The sequence below is a fragment of the Erpetoichthys calabaricus genome, chromosome 3 (genome assembly GCF_900747795.2).
Source record: "Erpetoichthys calabaricus chromosome 3, fErpCal1.3, whole genome shotgun sequence".
Classification (NCBI taxonomy): domain Eukaryota; kingdom Metazoa; phylum Chordata; class Cladistia; order Polypteriformes; family Polypteridae; genus Erpetoichthys; species Erpetoichthys calabaricus.
In genome coordinates this window covers 13903874-13929064 of record NC_041396.2, presented here as the reverse complement: position 1 = coordinate 13929064, position 25191 = coordinate 13903874, and the positions used below count along the sequence as shown (strand labels likewise).

The window sequence follows — 25191 nt, the reverse complement described above, 5'->3', positions numbered from 1 at the left end:
AGTGGGGCGACCGCACCTAAGGGGGCCCCGCTTTTGAGGTCCGCATGTCCTGTTCGAGTGGATTTGTCAAGCTATTTTCTTCTGTGTGTGTGGGTATATATTCGTATGTGTATATGTCTGGCCAAGTCAGGCGTCAGAATAGCACACAAACCCACGAACAATCTGCGGACGGTCCTCTAATGCAGTTTATAGTATTCCATGCAGTTCTTGCCCAGCGGTATACGTAGGACAAACGTCAAAAGGAATCGCAACACGAATACATGAACATCGCAACGCCGTCACAAGAAAGGACTCGCGATCACAGATCTACACGTATACTAAATCAATGGCACATACATTTAACTGGGACAATAGGACAAGTAAGATTTAAGGCCAGTGCCAAAAGTGCTAGAGGGCTGGCCGAGTCTTGGCTATCAAATGAGAACGCCATCAACAGACACTTGAACATAAATCCAGCATATGCTAACTTAAGAAGAACATGCTCATAATAAATAAAATCTTTACAACCAATAACCCCCCCCACGTAACTTTTGCTATATATTGCCTTTTGATTCTTGTCAGTTTAAGCATTATCCTCTGATGAAGGCCCCAGGTAGGGGCTGAAAGCTCAGGAATAAAAACTACTTTGATATGAGATTCATTTTTCTCCCTTTGTGGATCTCCAGCTGCAAATATTCAAACCGCATCACAGACCTTCTCTTCCATGTATGTATTTATTCATTTCATTCGTAGTCTGAGTCCTGACCTGATTGTATGGGTGGTTACCTACCAGGTAGCGCATGTTGTTGGTCTGCCATTTGGCAAATATCCACCACGGGGCCCTCTTCAGTTGTGAGAAGCAGATTATGGAATGTTGCATAGTTTACTGTCAAATAATGCAGAGAGTACGCGACACGTGTTTCGTCTTCGGACTACGAATGCAATGAATGTAATTACTGTGATCGACAGGCTTTCAAATAAACGAACCACACACCGTGGCACAGCGTAAAGGGACTTCGTCTGTTTATATACAGTCATATGAAAAAGTTTGGGAACCCATCTTAATTCTTTGGATTTTTGTTTCTCATTGGCTGAGCTTTCAAAGTAGCTTCTTCCTTTTAATATCTGACATGCCTTATGGAAACAGTAGGATTTCATCTTATTGGATTAACAGAAAATATGCAATATGCATCATAACAAAATTAGACAGGTGCATAAATGTGGGCACCCCAACAGAGATATGACATCAATACTTAGTCGAGCCTCCTTTTGTAAATCTAACAGCCTTTAGACGCTGTCCTCCTATAGCCTCTGATGAGTGTCTGATTCTGGATGGAGGTATTGTTGACCATTCTTCATACAAAATCTCTCCAGTTCAATTTGATGTGTGCCAAGCATGAACAGCCTGCTTCAAATCACCCCATAGATATTCAAGTCAGGGGACTGTGACAGCTATTCCAGAAAATTGTATTTCTCCTTCTGCATGAATTCCTTTTGTAGGTTTCCAAGTGTGTTTTGGGTCATTGTCTTGTTGGAATATCCAACCCCAGTGTAACTTCAACTTTGTGACCGATGCTTGAATATTATCCTGAAGAATTTGTTGATATTGGGTTGAATTCATCAGACCCTCGACTTTAACAAGGACCCCAGTCCCTGAACTGGCCACACAGCCCCACAGCATGATGGAACCTCCACCAAATTTGACAGTAGGTAGCAGGACTTTTTCTTGGAATGTGGTGTTCTTCTTCCGCCATGCAAAGCGCTTTTTGTTCTGACCAAATAACTCCATTTGTGTCTCATTAGTCCAAAGCAGTTTGTTCCCAAATGAATCTGGCTTGTCTAAATGAGCATTGGCATACAACAAGCGACTCTTGTTTGTGGCGAGAGGGCAGAAAGGGCTTCTTTCTCATCACCCTGCCATACAGATGTTCTTTGTGCAAATTGCACTGAATTGTAGAACAATGTACAGATACATCATTGCAGCAGGATGTTCTTGCAGGTCTTTGGAGGTGATCTGTGGGTTGTCTGTCACCATTCTCACAATCCTGCTCATACGCCACTCCTGTATTTTTCTTGGCCTGCCAGACCTGCTGAGTTTAACAGCAACTGTGCCTGTGGCCTTCCATTTTCTGATTCCATTCCTTACAGTTGAAACTGACAGTTTAAACCTCTGAGATGGCTTTTTGTAGCCTTCCCCTAAACCAGGAGACTGAACAATCTTTGTTTTCAGATCTTTGGAGAGTTGCTTTGAGGATCCCATGCTGTCACTCTTCAGAGGAGAGTCAAAGGGAAGGAAGCACAACTTGTAATTGACCACCTTAAATACCTTTATATCTCATGATGTACACACCTGTCTATGAAGTTCAAGGCTTAATGAGCTCATCCAACCAAGTTATTAGCATTGAGCAGTGACAGGCATTCAAATCAGCATAATGACAAGGGGACCCACATTTGCGCACAGCCAGTTTTTCACATTTGATTTAATTTCATACAACTAAATACTGCGTCACTAAAAATCTTTGTTCGGAAAACACCGCAGTACTCAGATGTTCCTAGGAAATGGAAGACAGACCACTGTTATCTTTCATGTTGAAAGGAGAGTCAATTATTATGCAGGCTGAGAGGGCTTCACAAACATTTTCATATGATTGTACATATATATGTGTGCGTGTGTGTGTGTGTGTATATATATAATTTTGAGATGCTTCTAATGTAAATCCTTTTAAAATCCCTCTTCAAGGTCAAATTCCATACACATACGTCTTTGAAAACATTCCATAGTGTGAATATTGATGCACAAAAACCCGTATCGCTAATGATAACCGGCTGACATGACATCACCGTGAGTTATGACTCTGACTCCTGCATGTCGAGACTCGGTATACTTTTCTAGAAGAGGCCCTGCTAATTTCTGCATGTGACAAAGCATCGCATTTCGCACTGTCGTGGTATTGCCATGAATTATGAATTTATATCATTATGTTTTGATAAAGTCCACATTTTATCTTGCAAAAATTTAGCTGAATAATGTAATGAGAAAATCCGGTGTAGGTTAACATTATTTTTTTTATTAAACTCGCGTTCATGTTTATACAGTCCACACATACCAGTAACCGCGTTTGACATAACCAGCCCCGAACCCCCATAAGGCCGCCTCTGCATATGGCACTATATACAGCACTATATACTGTTGATACAAATGATACTAATGGATCTGAACAGGCTAAATGGAGGATTGCATAGTGGATTGGAACAACATTGAGCACAATAAAATAGCCATTCATTGTAGGGACCACTTACACATAGACACACACATATATGCACACCCCTATACTCATCCAGGGCCATTTTGGAATTGCCAGACCACCTGGTATAGAGATGTTTGGGGACCTGGGAGGAATTCCGAGTACCCGGAGGAAAATCTTAAGTGTGTGTAAACTGCAGAGGCAATGTGGGATTTGAACTCAAAATGCTTGAACTATGAGACCGCAGTGCCAGGTAGCGGTCCATTCCCCTTCAGATAAAGGGAAACCTAAATAATGCTAAACATTTTCTAAACTTTTTTTCCTGGTACAGTGTGTTCTATCGGGGTCAAAGATCTGCCTTTTCATGGCCCTGACTGGGCTAAGCAGATCTTTAATAATAAGTTTACATTTGTGGTAAAGTCCAGCACTGTCTTTTTTTCACTGTCCATGAAACCAGTGACAATAAAAGTGTGGTTCCTCTGTCATTATACGTGGATGTGGCTAATGGTTTCTTTAACCTCATGCCAGTTAGTGAACTGTTTGCCTACATAGTTGAACTTGAATTAATCCTTCTCCTCAATGAAGAGTGAAATCCTGCCTAATCGGGCTGACACCATTGCATTGAAGCACTGTGCTATTTGAATTGAGTCACACAAGTGATTTTGTTCTACACTTCCTGCTTTGTCTACATTTTTGAAGCCCGGCGAACAAAGAAAATCGTCAAGACTTATGCCATATAACACCTTTTTAAGGTACATGGCGCAGATCTGTAGTTATTTATTTTGCAGTGGATACATAAGCAGGTGAAGTGACTCAATCTGTCTGAGTTGTGAAACAGAAGCTTTTATGGCTTACGGTCCAGCACAGTATCTGTTAGGCCACACTACCGCTGAGTAGGAGTCTCCTGCGTGAAGTCCAGGCTCTCAAGTTTCCAGCGTCTCCTTGCTAATAGCTTACTTGTGCACAATGTCGTCAAAACAAGAGTACAGGATTGTTGCTATCTGTATTAGAGTAGGAAGTAAACTCTGTGCCTACATTTTCAAAAGGAGCGCCTGCCAATTGGGCAGTATCAGAAAATTCAAAAGTTGCTGTGGTACGCATATTGTTGGTGGCCTGGCTGTACACTCCCTGGCCATTTTATTAGGTACACCTTGCCAGTACCGGGTTGGACCCCCGTTTGCCTTCAGAACTGCCGTAACTCGTCATGTCATAGATTCAAGAAGATGCTAGAAGCATTCCTCTAGGATTTTGGTCTATATTGACATGAAAGTGTCATGATTTGTCGGCTGCACATCCATGATGTGAATCTCCCATTCCACCACATCCCAAAGGTGTTCTAATGGATTGAGATCTGGTGACTGTGGAGGCCATTTGAGTCCAGTGAGCTCATTGTCATGTTTGAGATGATTTGAGTTTGGCACGTTATCTTGCTGGAAGTCGCCTTCAGAAGATGGCCACACTGCGGTCATAAAGGGATGGACATGGTCATCCACAATACTTAGGCTGTGACATTTAAACGATGCTTACTTGGTACTAAGGAGTCCAAAGTGTGCCAAGAAGATATCCCCACTTCATTAGACCACCACCACTAGCCTGAACCATTGATAAAAGGCAGGATGGATCCATGCGTTCATATTGCTGATGCCAAACATTGACCCTACCATCTGAATGTCACAGCAGAAATCGAGTCTCATCAGACCAGGCAGTGTTTTTCCAACCTTCTATTGTCCAATTTTGGTGAGCCCATGTGAATTGTAGCCTCCGGGGTCTGTTCTTAGCAGATAGGAGTGGCACCCGGTGTGGTCTTCTCCTGCTGTAGCCCACCTGCTTCAAGGTTCCAAGTATTGTGAGTTCAGAGATGCTCTTCTTCATACCGCAGCTGTAATGAGTGGTTATTTGAGTTCCTATTGATAGTTCCTTCTATCAACACAAACCAGTTCTCCTTTGACCTCTGGCATCAACAAGGCATTCTCGCCTAGAGAACTGCCACACTAAGGTATTCAGGGGAAAAAGTCCAAGTACTGAATATTCAATGACCTATCGCACACCACTGGTCGGTATGACTGGAGAAAGTCGCTCAACTATTTCAGGATAGTTTCCAGCCCTACAATTTCCTAAAATGTTTGCGCAGAATATTTTGAAGCTCTGCCACACAACTTTATCAGCTTCACTCAACTCTCTTGTCAAATCTCTCATCTTCTCTAATCTGAGGACCCACAAAAATGTCGCCTTTTATCTTGGCGTCACTGTTCTGGAGGAAGTGTACATCTCAAGGATAGGAATCCCGTTTGTATTTTATCCATTGCTTTAACAAAGGTGTCCACAAGTGTGATAAGCACGGAAGGTTTGAGAAAGTTCTTTGGGTCAAAAGTTCTTTCTTGTCCCTACTGTGCCACCCACCACAATAAAACAACAGCATTTGGTGTAATGGAGCTGCAAGCCAAGCAAAAGTGCAATCGCCGTCAGATCTCCACAGATATTCCACTTCTATTTCGGACAGTGAATATTTTCTAAAAGTAACTTCATGTTCTCGTACGCCTAATTCAGGGTAGTGTCCTGTACTATATAGGTAAGAAGAGAATCTCCTTCCTTCATGGAGAAGAGTCTCCATAACTGACTTCAAAATATGAATGAACTTTGTTAAGATGAATATCCTTCCTAAGCTGCTTTTTCTATTTCAAAACACTCCAATATACATCAATAAATCATCCATTATCCAACCCACTATATCCTAACTACAGGGTCAGGGGGGCCTGCTGGAGCCAATCCCAGCAAACACGGGGCGCAAGGCAGGAAATAAACCCCGGGCAGGGCACACACTAGGGACAATTTAGAATCGCCAATGCACCTAACCTGCATATCTTTGGACTGTGGGAGGAAACGCGGAGACACGGGGAAAACATGCAAACTCCATGCAGGGAGGACCTGAGATGCGAACCCAGATCTCCTAATTGAGGCAGCAGTGCTACCCAATGCGCCACCGTGCCACCCTCAAATCATTTTTTAAGAAATTAGATTCAACCATAACCTTATTTATTTGGAATTCAAAACATCCACGTATCCAAAGGGCGATGCTACAAAGACCTAAGGCGGAAGGTGGCATGGCACTACCTAACTTTCAGTTTTATTACTGGGCGGCAAACATACAAGCTATAAAAACCTGGACATGGACACAAATAGATGAACAGACACAGGCCTGGTCTGCAATAGAAATAAAATCCTGCAGCACTACTTTACATTCCTTGCCGTGTACCCCAATAAGTACAAGTCATCACCAATATACTAACAACCTGATTGTGCTTCATTCACTCAGAATATGGAGCTGATGTAGGAAGAATTTCAAGACAGAGAAGCTTTTATCTGTGACACCTCTACATGATAACTCCTTTTTCCACCCCCTCAAACGTACACAGTTTTTAATATCTGGAAAACATTCAGGATTAAATCACTTCGTGATCTGTACATAGGCAACGTCTTTGCATCCTACGAACAATTGCACTCGAAATTTAACTTTCCAGCAACACATTTCTTTCACTGCCTTCAAATTAGAAACTTTGTTAAACAGAATCTGCCCAATTTCCCTTACCTACCTCTACACCGGAAAAAATATTGCTTAAGTCTCAAGGACTCGGACAGCATTTCTGCAATATATAAAACCATTTTACAGTCCCTCCCTTTCAAAGATCTCGGAGTGCAGTGGGAAAAGGATCTCTCAATCGACATCTGAGAAAAGGAGTGGAAGGCAGCCATACAATCAAGCACATCTGACTCGTTTAAAATTGTCCAAAATGTTTCCAGGGCAAGAGCCAACCTGTGAACGTTGCAATCGAGCTCCAGCCTCACTAGGTCACATATTCTGGGCCTGCACCAAATTAACATCATTCTGGACCAAAAAATCTTTACATGCCTATCAGACAGCCTTGGGCTCACAATCCCTCCTAATCCACTAACAGCTGTGTTTGGTGGGCTCACAGAGGGGCTTAAAGTGGAGAAGGACAAACAAACTGTAATGGCCTTCACTTCACTATTGGCACGTTGACTTATCTTGCTCAACTGGAAGAATCCTAGCCCACCTCGATTTAAGTCCGTCGGTAACTAATGTTAGATATTATCGAAAACTGGAAAAATTCAAATTCTCACTTAGAGGATCTGTGCAGAATGTTTTCAAACCCTGGCAGGATCTGATCATGAACATTTTAGAATAAGCATTTAAATTAAGGAAGCAGATTCTCTCCCCTTGTTTTATTCTATTTATTTTTTATTCACTGCGGTGGGTTGGCACCCTGCCCGGGATTGGTTCCTGCCTTGTGCCCTGTGTTGGCTGGGATTGGCTCCAGCAGACCCCCGTGACCCTGTATTCGGATTCAGCGGGTTGGAAAATGGATGGATGGATTTTTTATTCATTTTATTACTTTATCTATTTACTTAGTTTTACTAGTTTAAAGTTTTACTCTTCTGGCCTAGCTGTCTTTGTCATGGGTTGGGGTTCATTTGTTTCAGACCTAGTTTTGTTAAACTTGACTTGCTTGTATGGAATGTTATTTGATTTTAATAAAATCAATAAAATGCTAAAAAAAAAAAAAAAAAAGTTAATATTTTTATTAATATTACATTTTATCTCATGATGAAAACATAAAGGTGGTGTCACAAGAAAACCAAGCCTGGTATAAAAAAAAATCTTATTTAAATTTGGATTCAGCATTATAATGTGTATTTCTCTTTTGAGAAAGAATTGTTGTTGACAGCTGCTATCTTATACTTGTGTCCTGGTAGGCCTGCACAACATTTTGGACATCGCTGCTGAACATGGCCTCCGTCTCTTTGTGCCCAGTACCATTGGAGCCTTTGGCCCCACTTCTCCCCGGAACCCCACGCCAGACCTCTGCATTCAGCGTCCCCGCACCATCTATGGCGTCTCCAAGGTGCATGCTGAGCTCATGGGAGAGGTGAGTGTTATATAGCACCTTTCATACTGACCACCAGCGATAAGGCAAGTTACTTGTGAAGTGCCACCACTTTGGTATTTGTCCAGTGGTAGTAGAGACCCATTAAGTGACATGCTCAGGGATACACCGTAGGGACTAAAAAGATACCTTGATTTTTTTTTTTTTTTAATTAATGGGGCCTTTAATCCCTAATGACATCTGTCAATATTTCACAGATAGATAGAACTTTATTTGTCCCTAGGGGGAAATTTGGCTTCTAACAAAAGTGCTTTAAATCAATGCATAAATAGATAAGTTTCTAATATACATGCACACACTTTGGTCTGAACACACACCAGAATGCCTATAAAGCAAGACAATTAAAAATAGAGGAAACTTCTGACTTGGCAGTCCCAGTCCCAGTGAGGCACTGTACAGGTATATTGCTGTTGGTATTGTTTTGTCTTGGTAGAGTAATATGTATTGCTCTACTTTCCCCTATTGTATTATTAATATGTAGCCTTAGAATGCCTAATCTCACAGACTTACCACTGTTTATAAGGTATTATTGTATATAACTTATCCCCACCTTCCCTTCTATATCTATAACCTTAGGCAATTGGATGTAGTAAAAGACAAGCAGAAATTAAGTTACAGTTTAAACAATGTATTAGTATTATTGATAATATTCATAAATAATAACAAAATGCAAAGTACATTTGAATATTGGCAACCATACAACCCGATTTAAATGATATGTAGTTCAGGTGGCACACAGTCTTCTGGTTACTTAAATGTCTCTAGTTAAGGCATCATTGGTGCTCAGCTTTCAGCCACATGTCTGTTCAAAATGGCTGCTGAGCTGTTCTCTTCATTGTGTGGTCTTCATCATCAGGTTAGCAAGAGAGATGCTTCTTCATCATATGCTGGTTGGTAAGAGAGAGAGAGTGTGCGGTTAAACACATACATTTATAGATGTTCTGTCCAAACCCCTCGAGCCAATAGGACATCATGGTACTTAATGGCCTCTAAGACAAGCCAATTCCAAACAGCCATACTTCAGACCAATGGGGGAAATAGAACATGTTAACACCTGCCTCCAAACCATATGTTAAAGTACACCTTAGCCCATTTGCGGGGGTAGAAATGACTTTAGCAAAGAAACACTCGGCAAACTGGTTTAAAACACACATCCCCCAAATCCTGTCGTAAAATTCAAAGAGGCTCAGCCGTAAAAAGGGGGAGCAAACACGAATGCCTCTCACCAAAGTAACACTAAATTACATTGCTTTGCCTAAAAATCAAATAAAGACATTCAAAAATGTTCATCAAATTATATGTAAAATCTCACATCACAACAGGTATAAAGGAAGCCCCCTGTAGTGTTTCTTGACGCACTTCGTTGGCTGAAAGTCCTCAGTGTTAGTGTGTCACAGAGTGGATGTGCAGCATTGTTCATAATGGCATTCAGTTTTGTCTTTATTCTCTCCTTCTCTGCTACCTCCTGGGGGGTCCAGAGTGTGTCCTATAACTGAGTCTGTTCTTTTAATTAGCTTATGGATTCGGTGGGCCTCTCTTGAAGTGATGTTACCAACCAAGCACAATTACGCTGGCCCTCTCAGAGTTGTAGAAGATGGTGAAGGATGTCACTTCCCACATTCAATTGTGATTGCTTCTGTTTCTACAGTAGGGTATCTGGCACAGTGAGACACTAGTGAGGGATAAATGAACAGTGATTTTTTTTTATATGGCACCTTTCATTAGGCACAGCAGGACTGTGTGTAGGATAAGTCTGGTACATTTGTTTCAAATATTGCCGCAGTGAGATCAAAAGATTTAACGACCTGCTCATTGTTTCTGATTTTATTTAATCTATTTCTTTAATAGTGTCTTTTCACACTACATCTTTTTGTTTGAGCCATACAACCAACAAACAAAAACAGTTTGAGGTTCTTTTCTACAGCTAATGCCAACCTACAGTGCAGAGCCTGCAGCACCGAACAGAGGTGGGGAATGAGAAAGCAGGATATACTATAATAATAATAATAATGACATTTATACCCCACATTTCAAATGCACTTTTAAACCCTTCGGGCTACACTCAGATGCCACTTTTTGAGGCAGGTGGCAGCAATGGCTGTTTAGGTTTTATTGTGATCAACTCTGCTTTTGTAATTGAATCCATTTTTAGTTGGGTTTCTTGTTTTCACTTTCTTTAGGCTTCAGTGTAAGATTTAACGTTAGCCTGTGTGGAAAAGCTTAAAAAATGAGCAAAAGAAGGTTTTTATTTCCAGGTAGAACTCCTCCCTATTTAAATTTTGATAAGGGGAATAAATGCTTCTGTGAAGATGCGTGACAAACAACGAGTGTTTGTGTTCTCATGCAGGGCTGTGGACTCGGTAGATTAAATCCTTCAACTCCAACTCCTTAGTTTCTGTTGCTTCTTGACTCCGACTCCCCGACATTTAATATCCTAATGCATCTTCCATGTTAATTGAAGGAAGGCAACATACACGTCCTTGAACCACAGAACTAGTGGCTAGGAAGCTGACTCTCTACACGTATTGGCCAGTTTAAACAAAAGACAAGAACCCCTGAACACACATCAGGCCACAGCACACACCTCCACCTACATCATTACACTTGTTTACACTCGCATGAACTTGTTAAACATATTATATCTGAAATAAAATGAAAACACATGTTGTAATGTACCATAATCCAGATTACAATATGTGAATGTCAGGTTGTATAATAGCGCAGCTGAACTTCACACTAGTAGTAACACAACTATGCACTGGGCTTTATTCTTACATCAGAGAAGTACTTAATTAGGACTATTGTTTGTGAAATGGGACATTTGAACTTGCTGTATTTTTTTTTCATTACAATTTAAATTTATTAGGAGTCATGCGATGATCCAGGTTTTGCTCCATGCTCACATCGTACTTCTGGGGAGCTCTCAAACCCGACACCGTCGGTAATGTCACCGATGAGCTGGACAGTGAGACACAACAAAGCAAGGGGTTGGTGCAAAAAGTGCAAAGTGCTTTTATTAAAAAAAATCAAAGTGTTCAAATAAATTGTTACAATTTGAAGCACTGCACTATCACCTATCCCCAAGTTGAATTAACACACCAAGGTTGACTTCTAGGCCGTTCCAAAAAAATAAACTATAACTCTTTAATTTATGGTGTAGAACAAAACAACCAAAATATATTTAGAATTCTAACATGCATTCATCAATAACTGCAACTACTGGAATATACAGTGGGGCAAAAAAGTATGTAGTCAGCCACCAATTGTGCAAGTTCTCCCACTTACAAAGATGAGAGAGGCCTGTAATTTTCATCATAGATATACCTCAACTATGAGAGACAAAATGAGGAAAAAAAAAATCCAGAAAATCACATTGTCTGATTTTTAAAGAATTTATTTGCAAATTATGGTGGAAAAAAAGTATTTGGTCACCTACAAACAAGCAAGATTTCTGGCTCTCACAGACCTGTAACTTCTTCTGTAAGAGGCTCCTCTGTCCTCCACTCGTTACCTGTATTAATGGCACCTGTTTGAACTCGTTATCAATATAAGAGACACCTGTCCACAACCTCAAACAGTCACACTCCAAACTCCACTATGGCCGAGACCAAAGAGCTGTCAAAGGACACCAGAAACAAACTTGTAGACCTGCACTAGGTTGGGAAGACTGAATCTGCAATAGGTAAGCAGCTTGGTATGAAGAAATCAACTGTGGGAGCAATTATTAGAAAATGGAAGACATACAAGTCCACTGATAATCTCCCTCGATCTGGGGCTCCACGCAAGATCTCACCCCGTGGGGTCAAAATGATCACAAGAACGGTGATCAAAAATCCCAGAACCACACGGGGGGACCTAGTGAATGACCTGCAGAGAGCTGGGACCAAAGTAACAAAGGCTACCATTAGTAACACACTACGCTGCCAGGGACTCAAATCCTGCAGTGCCAGACGTGTCCCCCTACTTAAGCCAGTACATGCCCAGGCCCGTCTGAAGTTTGCTAGAGAGCATTTGGATGATCCAGAAGAGGATTGGGAGAATATCATATGGTCAAATGAAAAAACTCTACCCGTCGTGTTTGGAGGAGAAAGAATGCAGAGTTGCATCCAAAGAACACCATACCTACTGTAAAGCATGGGGGTGGAAACATCACACTTTGGGGCGGTTTTTCTGCAAAGGGACCAGGACGACTGATCCATGTAAAGGAAAGAATGAATGGGGCCATGTATTGTCAGATTTTGAGTGAAAACCTCCTTCCATCAGCAAGGGCATTGAAGATGAAACGTGACTGGGTCTTTCAGCATGACAATGATCCCAAACACACCGCCCGGGTAACGAAGGAGTGACTTCGTAAGAAGCATTTCAAGGTCCTGGAGTGGCCTAGCCAGTCTCCAGATCTCAACCTCACAGAAAATCTTTGGAGGGAGTTGAAAGTCCGTGTTGCCCAGCGACAGCCCCAAAACATCACTGTTCTAGAGGAGATCTACATGGAGGAATGGGCCAAAATACCAGCAACAGTGTGTGAAAACCTTATGAAGACTTACAGAAAATGATTGACCTCTCTCATTGCCAACAAAGTATTCAGATGAACTTTTGTTATTGACCAAATACTTTTTTTCCACCATAATTTGCAAATAAATTCTTCAAAAATCAGACAATGTGATTTTATGGATTTTTTTTTTCTCATTTTGTCTCTCATAGTTGAGGTTTACCTATGATGAAAATTACAGGCCTCTCTCGTCTTTTAAAGTGGGAGAACTTGCACAATTGGTGGCTGACTAAATACTTTTTTGCCCCACTGTACATATCTATGACCACCGTGGTACCAAGGTTACATAATATCAAGAAAAATTGAGTCTTTATCAAGAAAAAAATGAGTCTTTGAAATTCCTAGTAAACCCCGGGAATTGTCTTTGTTTCCATTACAAAATACGACTGCTCTCACCCATTCCTTTTGGACCTCCTTAACTCCATCCTATGCTGGTTGTTTTATTTTTTTATTTTTTTCCTTTTGTCTAGCTTCAGGGAACATCCAGTAAGTACCATCCGTTATTTTAGTTATCTGGAAGCTTCTACATCCCATCTAGATCTCCACAACCACTTTGTCATAATTTGTAGTCCTCAAGACTATTACTCGCAGTCTCCTCTTCAGGCCTGTTATTTTTTTCCCCTCCTAAAAATGGAGGATCTCTGCTTTCCCCCTTTTATTTTTTTTCCTTCCTCAGGAGGAATGATGATCTTCCTGTTGCACTTTCTATCAACATAGAAGCCCTTCCTCTGTTCCCCTTAACTCTGGCAGTCTTATCAAAATAAAAGCTCAGACTAGAATTGGAGTTTCAGTAACCCCCCAATCCAAGTGTTCCAAGGGTGAAATTCTGGCCCACTGTGCCTTTGTCACAAAATAAGTCATCTCTTATAAATATATTTCTCTTCTGGTTCGTCCTGCTTCCACTTCAAAACCGGTCCCGCCCACACACGGCCGACATGGCATTTCTCGATTCCTATTCGTCCTCCTCCAAACCCTTCCCCACATTCTACCAGTGCGATTCCTGCAACAAAACTTTTCAAACGCGAACCTCGCTTGCTAAACAGAAGAAAAGGCAACAACTATATGAGTGCCAGAGATGCAATAAGAAGTTCACTACACAGGATTGTCTGACTAAGTGCAACAAAACTCCTTCACAACTCTTGCAATGCGACATCTGCAAAGCAACGTTTCCAAACCAACGCAGTCTCGGCAGACATACACACAATCTTCTTCCTGTTACCACAGGTGGTACTTCACCTAGTTCCTGTCTTCCCGTCCAAGAATACAACATTGGGACTCCAGACCAGCAGTGCAAACACTGTCCTGTATTATACTGGCCTGCTGAGCGTAATACATCCAACAAGTACTCGAGGTGCTGCCACAACGATAAAGTAGCTTTACCACCTTTGTGGGAGCCACCTGTGTCTTTACAACAGCTTCTTTCACAACAAACATCAGAAGCTAAAAATGATCGTGAACACATTCGAGAATACAACTCTTCTCTAGCGTTTGCTTCCATGGGTGCACAGATAACTCAACCTCCTGGCCACGGACCATACTGTTTTAAAATACACGGGCAAATTTATCACCAAATCTCTCCACTATACGCTAACACTTCTACCTCTCCAGGATATGGACAGTTGTATGTTTTTGACACAGCGCAAGCTACTGAAGTACGATTACAAAATAAAGCAAACTCTGCATGCAGTGAAAATGTACTTCTCCAGCTAGATTCCATGCTCAGAACCATCAACCCCTTCGCTAAATCATACAAACACATGCATGAAGTCACTCAGTCCAATCCAACAGCATCTGTACGAATGGTTTTCAAGGAAAACCCTGGGCAGGATTTACGACAATACAATGCCCCCGATATGTCATACCGATGTTGCAGCGATTTTCATCGGAGAAGATGGTGAACCGCCTGCTGAAAGGGACATTTGCATCCATCCCATAGGCAACTCCCGTAAACAGATTTCTGCGCTCAATATGAATTGCGATCTTACGGTTTACCCACTTTTATTCCCTTACGGAGACATTGGCTGGCACAAAGATTTACAACATGTTCCCGGTAAAAGAACCGCCAAGCGAATAAGGCTTACTCAATGCCAATTTTACGCGTACAGATTAGCAATGAGGAATACATTTAGTATTTTGCACTCCAGCGGCAAACTATTCCAACAGTACGTCGTAGATGCGTATGTTAAAACAGAGGGCGCGCGTCTCAACTATCTCAGATTACGTCAACAAGATCTGCGTGTGGAACAATACAAAGGACTACCAGACGCACTGCAAGCAAACGCTGAAAATAACAACGTACGTGTAGGCAAAATGATCAGATTACCGTCCACATTTCCAGGAAGTCCAAGGTACATGCAACAAAACTATCGGGATGCCATGGCCATAGTACGTAAATTCGGAAAGCCCGATTTATTTATCACTTTCACATGTAATCCTGCTTGATAAATAAATAATCCATAAAAACAAGTGAACTGTGGAGGTTAAAAACACACTAGAAAAACCCTTTTAAAACGAGGTTAAAAACAATGGCAGGAAGCAGTCTTTTCTTAAAACTCCAATTCGTTCTTCTTCCTTACTGGCGGCTCCCCTGCTTCTCCCATACGGGCCCCACAACAGCGGAGTCGCCTCACCAGTAAAATGCAGCTCCCTTCAATTCTGGTCTGGTAGCCCTCCGATCCCTGGCTATGTCGGGCTCCAGCCGGACCGAGACTTGGGTTTCCTCCCCCAGCGGCCAGGGCGCTCACGCTGGACTTGACACGCCTAACGCCTCCTCGACTCCGCTTTTTCCACTGCGACGAGTCAACCTTCTCCCGGTCACTTTTGCTCCAAACAAGCGCTCAGTTGGAACGTCCACTACCGTTGGCCCTCAGGTGCTGGCCAAACACCCCACTCAGGGCTCTCCTACCAGCTGCATTAAATTTTCACGAGCCCGCTCTCACTGACTTTCTCTGTCCTGCTTCCTGCCATCTTCTTCACCCTTAACCTCCCTTCACGTTCTTTTCTCTCTTCTTTCCTTCCTCCTTTCCCCATCCGCCTCGCGCTTCTATTATTTATTACGGGGACGTGGATCAGGTGTGGCTCCCGGCAGCAATTACGGATACGGACGACTCCTCACCTGCGCACTTAAGCGAGGACCGTCCGCATCATGAATCACCCGGGAACCGCTCCGGCCACACTACCACGCCCACCACGCAAGTGTGGCAACTATTTATTTAAAAAGTGGCCTTTTTGACTTGAGCTGTGGACCCCGCTATACCACAAGTTGGAGTTGGTACATTTTTGCTGACCCCGATTCCAGGTACCCAAAATTGTCTCCGACTCCACAGCCCTGTTCTCATGGTTAATAATTAGATAGCACTTTTTTGTTTCAGAGGTGGTTTTAGAAACAGCCTGGCAGGTAGGCCGAGACAACTGGGGCACAGAGATCTTCCTTTGGTTTGATCTCCAAGGCATGGAGGAAACTGAGAGACAAATCCGTTCTCTGGTTTCTCTTCTAACCTTTTTCCTGCAATTCTTCGCTCTTAGTCTCAGTGTTCCTGTGTGAATGAGCGTGATCTTAACACCCGTCCGCTGCCTTGTCAAAAGAAGTAAAACTATTTTGGCCCTCGAGGTAGTAGCGGAGGAGAGAATGAAGACAAAACTGATGGCCATTTTGGAAAAAAATATTGCACATCCTTGGAGACACAAAGTATGAAGGACTTTTAGCCAAAGAATTATTCAACAGAGATGTGTCAAGAAATGCTGCTGGTGCTCCATCATATCTACGTCAATACGCCTTTATAAAGCCTCGCTGTGACTGTTACTGTCTTTTTATCTTTAGCTAAGTGTAGTATGAATTGGGAGTGAGGTTTAATACCTCTTTATCGAGCTTCTATTAAAAGCTAAATTTCTACCCTGAGACGCATCAAGTACTGTCTATCTCCTTATGATGTGTCATAGCTCCAGAGTTTAGCCACGTCCTTGACGTGAATAATTGCATAACTGCAGCCATTATGACACAACATGTATGTGCATCTCAACCTCATGTATTTCCATAACTATCTTGTATATAAACATCTACACGTGGAAGTGTGTGTGTCTGTCTGTCTGTCCGTCCAGCTCGAAAGTACGAAGCTACAGCGTGGAGCTCAAAGAGCCGGCAAGGCGGCCCCAATTTAACGAGTCTGAAGAAGAAAGGACGACGGGGCTTTGGCATGAAGCTGAAAGAAAGAAACTCGCTTAGCTGTTGATAGACAAGGGGGTTAGCACATTGGTAAAACGAAACCTCTGAGGAGAGAAAAACTCGCTTAGCTGTTGATAGACAAGGGGGTGAGCACATCGGTAAAACGAAACCTCTGAGGAGAAAGAAACTCGCTTATCCGCTGATAGACAAGGGGGGTTAGCACATCGGTAAAATGAAACCTCCGAGGAGAGAGAAACTCGCTTAGCTGTGGATAGACAAGGGGGTGAGCACATTGGTAAAATGAAACCTCCGAGGAGAGAGAAACTTGCTTAGCTGCTTATTGACAAGGGGGATGAGCACATCGGTAAAATGAAACCTCCGAGGAGAGAGAAACTCGCTTAGCTGTTGATAGATAAGGGGGTGAGCACATCGGTAAAACGAAACCTCTGAGGAGAGAGAAACTCGCTTAGCTGTGGATAGACAAGGGGGTGAGCACATCGGTAAAACGAAACCTCTGAGGAGAGAGAAACTCGCTTAGCTGCTTATTGACAAGGGGGGCGAGCACATCTGCAAAACGAAACCGCAGATTGCATTTCAATTTTTGTTCTGACGATTTCAATAGTTCCTAGGAGCCTAGGCTTTTTACACCATGGGCTTAGACAACTAGTTTCAGTATAATAAAGCAATGCTTTTGTCATCCCAGGGTTACAGAACACTCGCTATAGCACCCCACATTCTTTAAATGGACATGTAGGAATAAAGAAATAGTTTGGTTCCTCCTCCTCCCCTAAGGAAGCATTTCAATTTAAAATCTGCCAATGCTGCTTCCTCTTATGGACCTGTGGGGAATAAGGAAAATGGCGGGGGACCAACTAAGCAAGTATTTCCATTAAAACCATTTGTGCTGTCTCTCGTGAAACTAGACCTTGCAAATGAATTCGATCATTTACCCCAACCCAATACAATCTTAGAAATTATGTTTAATCCTTTATGTCCAGCTGTTTTATGAATTCATTATTTCCGTAATTGCAGTGAGCTATTGATAATCCGGGCAATAATTGGATGTAAAATGGCCTACAACTATCCATCCATCCATTATCCAACCCGCTATATCCTAACTACAGGGTCACGGGGGGTCTGCTGGAGCCAATCCCAGCCAACATGGGGCGCAAAGCAGGAAACAAACCCTGGGCAGGGTGCCAGCCCACCACAGGACACGCACACACACAGACACACCTAAACATCAAAAAAAACTAAGGACCTCAAAAGTGGCCCACAAACAGTCGGGACCATACAGTATGTGTGGACGGTCAAGACCTGAACCACACTGCCAAGTTCAAGTGTAAGCGCCAATGGCGTCCGCTCTTCTGATGCCTGAGCGTGCGTTGTCACAGCTTGGCTCAAGTGGCGGCAAGATACAGGAGTCCTGTGTGACCAACGAATGTCTAACTGTATCAAAGTGAAAATGTGTAAGACCATTGCCTGACCTGTGACCCTCTACGATGTTGAATGCTGGCTGACGACTACGCAACAAGAACAAGCGCGCCACCCAATGGAAATGAAAATGCTTTGATGGTCACTCAGCTTCATGCGATGGGACCACGTCATGAACGTAGACATTAAGAAGATGATTTGAGTAGTGTAGATTACCGAAAATATGTGAGAGGCCAGTCTGAGATGGTATGGACTTGTACTCCACAGCAGAGAAGGAATAGTGGCCCAGATGTCCCTAAGATTCAGTCCAGTCAGCAAGCGACCACACGGGAGGCACAACGCGCTGGCACAAAAGGATCAAAGAGGAGATGCAACAAATCTGCGTCAACCCGAAAGATGCCCTAGACCAGAGATCTCAAACTCCAATCCCGGTGGGCCACAGTAGCTGCACGTTTTCATTCTAACCCTTTTCTTAATTAGTGGCCTGTTTTTGTTGCTAATTAACTTCTTTTGAATTAGAATCAAACCTGCAGCCACTGTGGCCCTCCAGGACTGGAGTTTGAGATCCCCTGCCCTAGACCGAAAGAAGTGGAGAAGGGCATCGAAAGCAGCAGACGCCCTACGTTCGCTTGGGACCAACGCTAGGAAAGAGACGGAATTCAGATGTAAGGCAAGAATGTGAGCTAAAAGCCAGAGTTAGTCTCCGGTATGGAAACATCGCTAGAGTAAAATTCTCCAGTCATTATGACCATTCAAGAGCCAAGCTTGTCTACTACTATTAAGGGGATTCAAGGAAACGTGAAGTGGATTTAGGTGTGAGAGAACCTTGTTCCCTATGGCCTTCTATAAATCACTGACATTGCAAACTAACGCATCTCTGTGCTCACGTACTACAAGGATTCCATTTGATGTTGAAAATGCTTATCACGTCGTGAGTTTGTGTTTACTTAACGGCTCGTTTTTTGCTTTTTTTCTCTCCCTGTCTAGTATTACCACCATCGGTACGGCCTGGACTTCCGCTGCCTCCGTTATCCTGGCATAATTTCTGCTGACTCCCAGCCAGGAGGTGGAACGACAGGTAGGTCATTATTAAGGATTTCCTCCTTGACTGTGTCCACTTAGGTTGTTCCCTCACTCTGCTGTCCTGTGTGTGTCTTGCTGGTAAGGACGGTGAGCTTGGAATCCTGTATCCAAAAGTCAGTTAAACTTTGAAAGGTGCAAACTGTGAGTCTAACAAAGAATTTGTCAGGGACATCACAGGACTACAGGGTGCCCACAAAAACACTCCTTGATGTTAAATGGTTACAAAATCTACATTTATTGGAATATTCTTTCACCTTTTTGAGGCTACAGTTTCATATGGTATCTATTGATTACATACACTCGATGTGCGCCCTACCTGTTACCCGGCAAACGTCGATGTGATAATTGAGCTCGGACCAGACTCTCCGAAGCATATCCGGCGTGATCACGTTTTATAACTTCAGTGATGCGTTCCTACAGATCAGGGGTCCTCAATCACGGTCCTGGAGGGCCGCAGTGGCTGCAGATTTTTTGCTCCAACCCAGTTGCTTAATAAGAAGCCCTTATTGCCCAAGTAATACATCTGCTTCACTGTAGATGTCTCGCTCGTTAAGATTTTGAACCCTTATTGATTATTTTAGTCTTAAACAGCTGTATTCTTGGCTCCTAATTAGCAATAACATGCAAAAGAGACCAGCATTTCTCCATTTAGCTTGTTACCATTTACACCCGTGTGTATTTATCATGCTGCGGTGGGTTGGCACCCTGCCCAGGATTGTTTCCTGCCTTGTGCCCTGTGTTGGCTGGGATTGGCTCCAGCAGACCCTCATGATCCTGTGTTCGGATTCAGCGGGTTGGAAAATGGATGGATGTATTTATCATGCACTATTGGGTTTAATTAAATACTTGGAAGGAAAGTAAAGGACTGAGAATTACTCCTCCATTTTAGCCTTCAAATCATTTGAATGATATCCTTAGAAAAGGGAAGAAAATCTAGGATATGAGAATGACCTAAACTGGTCCCAGGTGAGGGATGAGACAAAGTGCGGTTCAAAACAACCTCCTATGATGAATAATAAAAAAAAAAAAATAAAAACTTTGGATGACGCACTAACAAGCCATGTAATTAAATTATTGACAAGAATTGCTTTCTGATTACGCAACCGGGTTAGTACAAAAACCTGCAGCCACTGCGGCCCTCCAGGACTGTGATTGAGGACCCCTGCTACAGATCATCCATAGTTGTGGATAGCGGAGGTACGTACGCTCTGTTTTTCACGTACCCCCATGTTTCCTTAAGAGGCATTAGCTCTCTGGAAATGTGTTCTTTTCAATTGCGGCGTTTTAATTAACCTGAATTTAAATAATTATAAATTAAAAAAAGATATTGTTATCCCCCCCCCCCCCAGCATGCAATATGACGGTTACAAGATTACATGAGAAGTATACAGGATAATTTAGCTCACTTTACTGACGGGTTCACACAGTATTACAGACGGGAAGCTTATGACAGCGTAAAAGGCGCTATATAGCGCCCGACCCGGCACAGACTCAGGCAGAGGCACGTACTTAAATAAATGCTTTTTATTTTTCTTCAGCCGTGGGGCACGCCTTCCCCGTGTCCCACAGGCCCAACACAGTCCCAAAATACACTCACAATTAATACTCTCTTTGTCCACCTCAGCACCACCACTCCTCCTCCTCCTCCTCAGGCTTAGTCCTCCTCCTCCCGACTCTGGCTCTCTCGAGTGCTGGTGGCTGGCCTTTTTTATACCCCACCCGGAGGCGGTCCAGGTGCTTGATTCCCTTGCCCTAATTGACCCTCCAGGTGGGGCTGACGAGTCGACCAGCTGGGCTGGAAAGTCCATGCAGCTCCCCCTGGCGGCCATCCCAGCCCCCAACCAGGCTGTGGAGGACTCCATCTCGCATGGAGCCTTGCGCCAGGCTGGGGAATCATCGTCCAGCAGGGAGGCTGCCACCAAGCGTCCCGGGGGAGGTACTGAGCTGCCCATGGTGGCTCCCCCGGAACAGATACAACAGGGGCGTCCCTGCCGGGCATGGGACCCGGCTGTCCTTCACAACAGACTCTATCAAGCAATGTGGAGGTGTTGACCTACGCAGTCTGCCATCTTTCGTCGCCACACTGAAAGGATTTTCACCGGACGGAAGACATAATCTTCCACCCGGCAGCTTCAAAGCGTGTTGGCCGTAGGTCCATCCTTATATTCTGGTTGCTCCATGTGCAGGCTCCTTCTCTGGATCCAAACAAGGACAGGAAAGGACTCGAACCCCACCTTCAAACATACAGGAATAGCAATACAATACAATACAATTTATTTTTGTATAGCCCAAAATCACACAGGAAGTGCCGCAATGGTTCTCATTCTCCCAACAAGGAAAGAGGATGGTGTGCTGACAAAAGACAGAAATATTCTAGTCTGTCTTTAGGCTGACTATTCAATTCTCCAGTTGTCTTTGGCTCTCTAGTCCTGTGCTTGGCTTGGCAATTCTAAATGCTGATGCTGAGCCCCTGTGTACCATACTTGGTCTGCCTGTATGAATGAGTCCATAACAGTGGGCACAGAGAACAGTGACATTAAACTTAATAACAAAACATATTATAACACCCCAAAGGAGCAAAATGGACTTGTTAGTAGGTGGATTCACATGAAATTTGCGTCTGAAAGCACGCTGCACAGTCACAACACTTTTTATTGTATGAAATTACAACATACACCAGCTGTGTTGCTGACAGGTGAGGGCCATCTTGAATTTCATGGTCCGCTAGCAGTATAAGGAGTGCACAGAAGAATCTGCTGGGAAAAGAATGTTTTGAGTTAATGTATTTGCTGTCCTCTTATTTATAAACGTATTCCAATAAGTTTTGATTTTGTAACCATTTAAAATCAAGGAGTGCTTTTGTAAGCACCCTTTTATAAGCACTGAGCTTTTTGACTCACCGGGCCTGTTGTTCTGCAAGGTTTGCGCTCAGTTTTGAAGTCCTGCAGTTTTCTCATTTTACCAGGCATGCTTTGCCGGTTACTTAAAATTTAAAGTGACTGCACCAGTATTCTTGCATGCAGATTGTACAGGTCCAATTTTAAAAGACGGTGATGGCTGGGCTTGGTTGACACATTAGACCACGGGTGTCGAACTCCAGTCCTGGAGGGCCGCAATGGTTGCAGGTTTTCATTCTAACCACCTTCTTAATTAGTGACCTGTTATGCTGCTAATTAACTTTTGCCTTAGTTTTAATGAACTCGGCTAAGACCCTTTTAGTTCTTTCTTTTTCCTTAATTAGCAGCCAAACAATAATTTGACACAAAGTGAACAAACCGGGCACACGCTAAGCACATTATCTGAACATAAAGAAAGGTAATGGTCTTGGTAAGGTTGATCTTTCAGGTCAGTAATCAGAAACAGAAAATCAACAGTTTGGGAAATGTCTGCTGTGGTAGAATGAGAGCAGCAGCAAGCCATGGAATTAAACAACAGGTTTAATTAACAGCCAGAATTGGCTTCTCATTAAGCAACTGGTTGGAGTGAAATTGGTTGTCGTTTGAAGCCCCAATTTAGCTGGTCATCTATTGGCTCGTTTCATGTCTTATTTCTGTTTGGTTGCCATTTAATGAAGAAAAGAATCAATTGAGAGGACTGAATCCTTAAAAATAGGCCTAGTAAAATGAAGGGAAAATGAGTTAATTAGCAGTGAAAACTGGTCAACTCTTAGAATGAAAACCTGCAGCCACTGCGGCCCTCCAGGGCTGGAGTTCGACACCTGTGTGTTAGACGTTAGACTTTTAAATACAGACCAAATAACAGTAAGGCAGTGGGGGGGGGGGGGGGGGGTTTGGGGACACTCGTCCCTCTACACCAGCATCCCACTAATGTATTAAGGAGACACTGTACTGTAAAATGGTTCTCAGGGTTGTGAATTAATCTGTTATTTAATGTAAACTATGATTGGAAAGAGTAGGACATTAACCCACTAATACCCTCCATCTTTACTCCTATTGTATACCAGGACAGTTTGTGTCCTCTCGCTACAAAACCGTTTCCTCCTGGCACACGTCTCATGTAGATCTAATCATTTAGCTTCTTCCTAATGGTAGACTTGTGCACTTTGACATCAATTGTGACAAGAATTACCTGCAAGTCTTCAACCTAAATGGGCATTATGTTGTTACAGGTGGTAATGCAAGCAAACCTGTTCTTTAATGTCCTAATTAAGTTAGTGTCAAATGACTGTAAGTGCATGTAAGGCGCTGTATACACATAGACTGACAGGTTGAATGTGTAGGTTTGAGTGCCACCAACCAACCCTCATGGTCATTGTGTGCAGGAGTTGCCTCTGGGGATCTCAAAGATGTGCAAGTTCAACAATCGATCTACTGTATGATAGATAGATATCCATCCATCCATTCATCCATCCATTTTCCAACCCGCTGAATCCGAACACAGGGTCACGGGGGTCTGCTGGAGCCAATCCCAGCCAACACAGGGCGCAAAGCAGGAAACAAACCCCGGGCAGGGTGCCAACCCATTGCAGTGCGCACACACACACCAAGCACACACTAGGGCCAATTTAGAATCGCCAATCCACCTGACCTGCATGTGTCTTTGGACTGTGGGAGGAAACCCATGCAGACACGGGGAGAACATGCAAAATCCACGCAGGGAGGACCCGGGAAGCGAACCGGGAATAATCCATCCGTCCATCCATTTTCCAACCCGCTGAATCTGAACACAGGGTCACGGGGGGTCTGCTGGAGCCAATCCCAGCCAACACTGGGCGCAAGGCAGGAACCAATCCCGGGCAGGGTGCCAACCCACCGCAGGACACACACAAACTCACCCACACACCAAGCACACAGTAGGGCCAATTTAGAATCGCCAATCCACCTAACCAGCATGTCTTTGGACTGTGGGAGGAAACCGGAGCGCCCGGAGGAAACCCACGCAGACACGGGGAGAACATGCAAACTCCACGCAGGGAGGACCCGGGAATCGAACCCAGGTCTCCCAACTGTGAGGCAGCACTGCACCACCGTGCCGCCCATAGATAGATATGAAAGGCACTATATATATATATATAATATATATAAATACAGTGCATCCAGAAAGTATTCACAGCACATCACTTTTTCCACATTTTGTTATGTTACAGCCTTATTCCAAAATGGATTAAATTCATTTTTTTCCTCAGAATTCTACACACCACACCCCATAATGACAACGTGAAAAAAGTTTACTTGAGGTTTTTGCAAATTTATTAAACTGAGAAATCCCATGTCCATAAATATTCACAGCCTTTGCTCCAATACTTTGTCGATGCACCTTTGGCAGCAATTACAGCCTCAAGTCTTGTTGAATATGATGCCACAAGCTTGGCACACCTATCCTTGGCCAGTTTCGCCCATTCCTCTTTGCAGTACCTCTCAAGCTCCATCAGGTTGGATGGGAAGCGTCGGTGCACAGCCATTTTAAGATCTCTCCAGAGATGTTCAATCGGATTCAAGTCTGGGCTCTGGCTGGGCCACTCAAGGACATTCACAGAGTTGTCCTGAAGCCACTCCTTTGATATCTTGGCTGTGTGCTTAGGGTCGTTGTCCTGCTGAAAGATGAACCATCACTCCAGTCTGAGGTCAAGAGCGCTCTGGAGCAGGTTTTCATCCAGGATTTCTCTGTCCATTGCTGCAGTCATCTTTCCCTTTATCCTGACTAGTCTCCAAGTCCCTGCTGCTGAAAAACATCCTCACAGCATGATGCTGCCACCACCATGCTTCACTGTAGGGATGGTATTGGCCTGGTGATGAGCGGTGCCTGGTTTCCTCC

The 25191-nt window shown here is 43.4% G+C and overlaps 1 protein-coding gene across 2 annotated transcripts in view; it reads left to right on the top strand.

Annotated features, from left to right (window-relative positions):
* The window catches only part of tdh (L-threonine dehydrogenase), a 67389-nt gene that overhangs the window by 33449 nt on the left and 8749 nt on the right, over positions 1 to 25191 (top strand). For both annotated transcript variants that reach the window (XM_028796386.2, XM_028796387.2), the window contains exons 6-7: positions 7998 to 8170; positions 19321 to 19411. In XM_028796386.2, coding sequence (XP_028652219.1) covers positions 7998 to 8170; positions 19321 to 19411 — 264 coding nt within the window. The remainder of the gene's footprint in view (positions 1 to 7997; positions 8171 to 19320; positions 19412 to 25191) is intronic.